Genomic DNA, 907 nt, shown 5'->3' with positions numbered 1-907 from the left:
CTGAAGAAGAAAAGGAGGATCCGAGCACAAACGTGAAGGGGAGGCATGCGGTGACTGACTCTCTTCTAACCGGCAATCGTCTTAAGGATTCGGAACTCCTTGGTGATCAAGAGAACAGTCATTTAAATTATCCAGTGAAGGGTTCAAATTCTTATCACAGTAATGATGATGGTGACGACAGTGAGGAACCTGATGCTTTAGGGGTTGATGATAATTCTGTACCTACCATATATTTTTGTCATACTGTCGAACCAAAAAGGGTTCGAATAAATACTGGAAAAAATACTACTCTGGAATTCAGTGAAAAGAAGGAAGAAGCCAAGCGGAAACGAAAGAACGGTAGAGGTGGCTATTCTGCCCACAAGCTGCCTACGATCAAGACGCCTGCAGACATTTACAGAGTCTTTGTTGATACTGTGAATGGTGAATATTTCCCCCGTAAATCAATTCTGAAGTCTAGAAGCAGAGAGAACAGGGTTTGCAGCAATACCGGTGAAAGCAGCGCTGCAGAATTTGATGATAGACGAGGAGTGCTGAGGAGTGTAAGCTATGAGGAAGCGGCTTGTAGCGACTCCAACAAGAACGCCTTGGAAGAAGAGTCACAACAAGAAACTTACCAGAAGAAACCTTTGCCCCTACCGGGAGCACCTGAGGCTTTTTCTGGAATTGTAATAGAAAAAAAAATTTTATCATCCTCAACTCCACACCCAGCCATTGCTCATCCTGTGCTACCCACTATTGCAAAACGAAAAGAAATTCTGTCAGAAGGAACAGAAAACTCTACAAAGAGGGTTTCAAAGTTCAAAGCTGCCAGATTGCAACAGAGAAACTAGGCCCTCCCTGGAAAAAGGGAGTTCACGTCCTAAAACTTAGTTTTGCATTTGTTTGGAATATATGTAACAAAATA

The 907-nt window shown here is 42.8% G+C and overlaps 1 protein-coding gene across 1 annotated transcript in view; it reads left to right on the top strand.

Annotated features, from left to right (window-relative positions):
• The window catches only part of LOC102851690 (unconventional prefoldin RPB5 interactor-like), a 2,208-nt gene extending 1,375 nt beyond the window's left edge, over positions 1 to 833 (top strand). Inside the window, exon 2 of the mRNA XM_006888473.1 lies at positions 87 to 833. Coding sequence (XP_006888535.1) covers positions 87 to 833 — 747 coding nt within the window. The remainder of the gene's footprint in view (positions 1 to 86) is intronic.
• Positions 834 to 907: the final 74 nt, after the last annotated feature.

The sequence above is a fragment of the Elephantulus edwardii genome, unplaced genomic scaffold, assembly GCF_000299155.1.
Source record: "Elephantulus edwardii isolate Elephantulus edwardi_28Jun2011 unplaced genomic scaffold, EleEdw1.0 scaffold00067, whole genome shotgun sequence".
In the NCBI taxonomy this organism is placed as follows: domain Eukaryota; kingdom Metazoa; phylum Chordata; class Mammalia; order Macroscelidea; family Macroscelididae; genus Elephantulus; species Elephantulus edwardii.
This window is presented reverse-complemented; position numbering and strand designations above follow the sequence as displayed.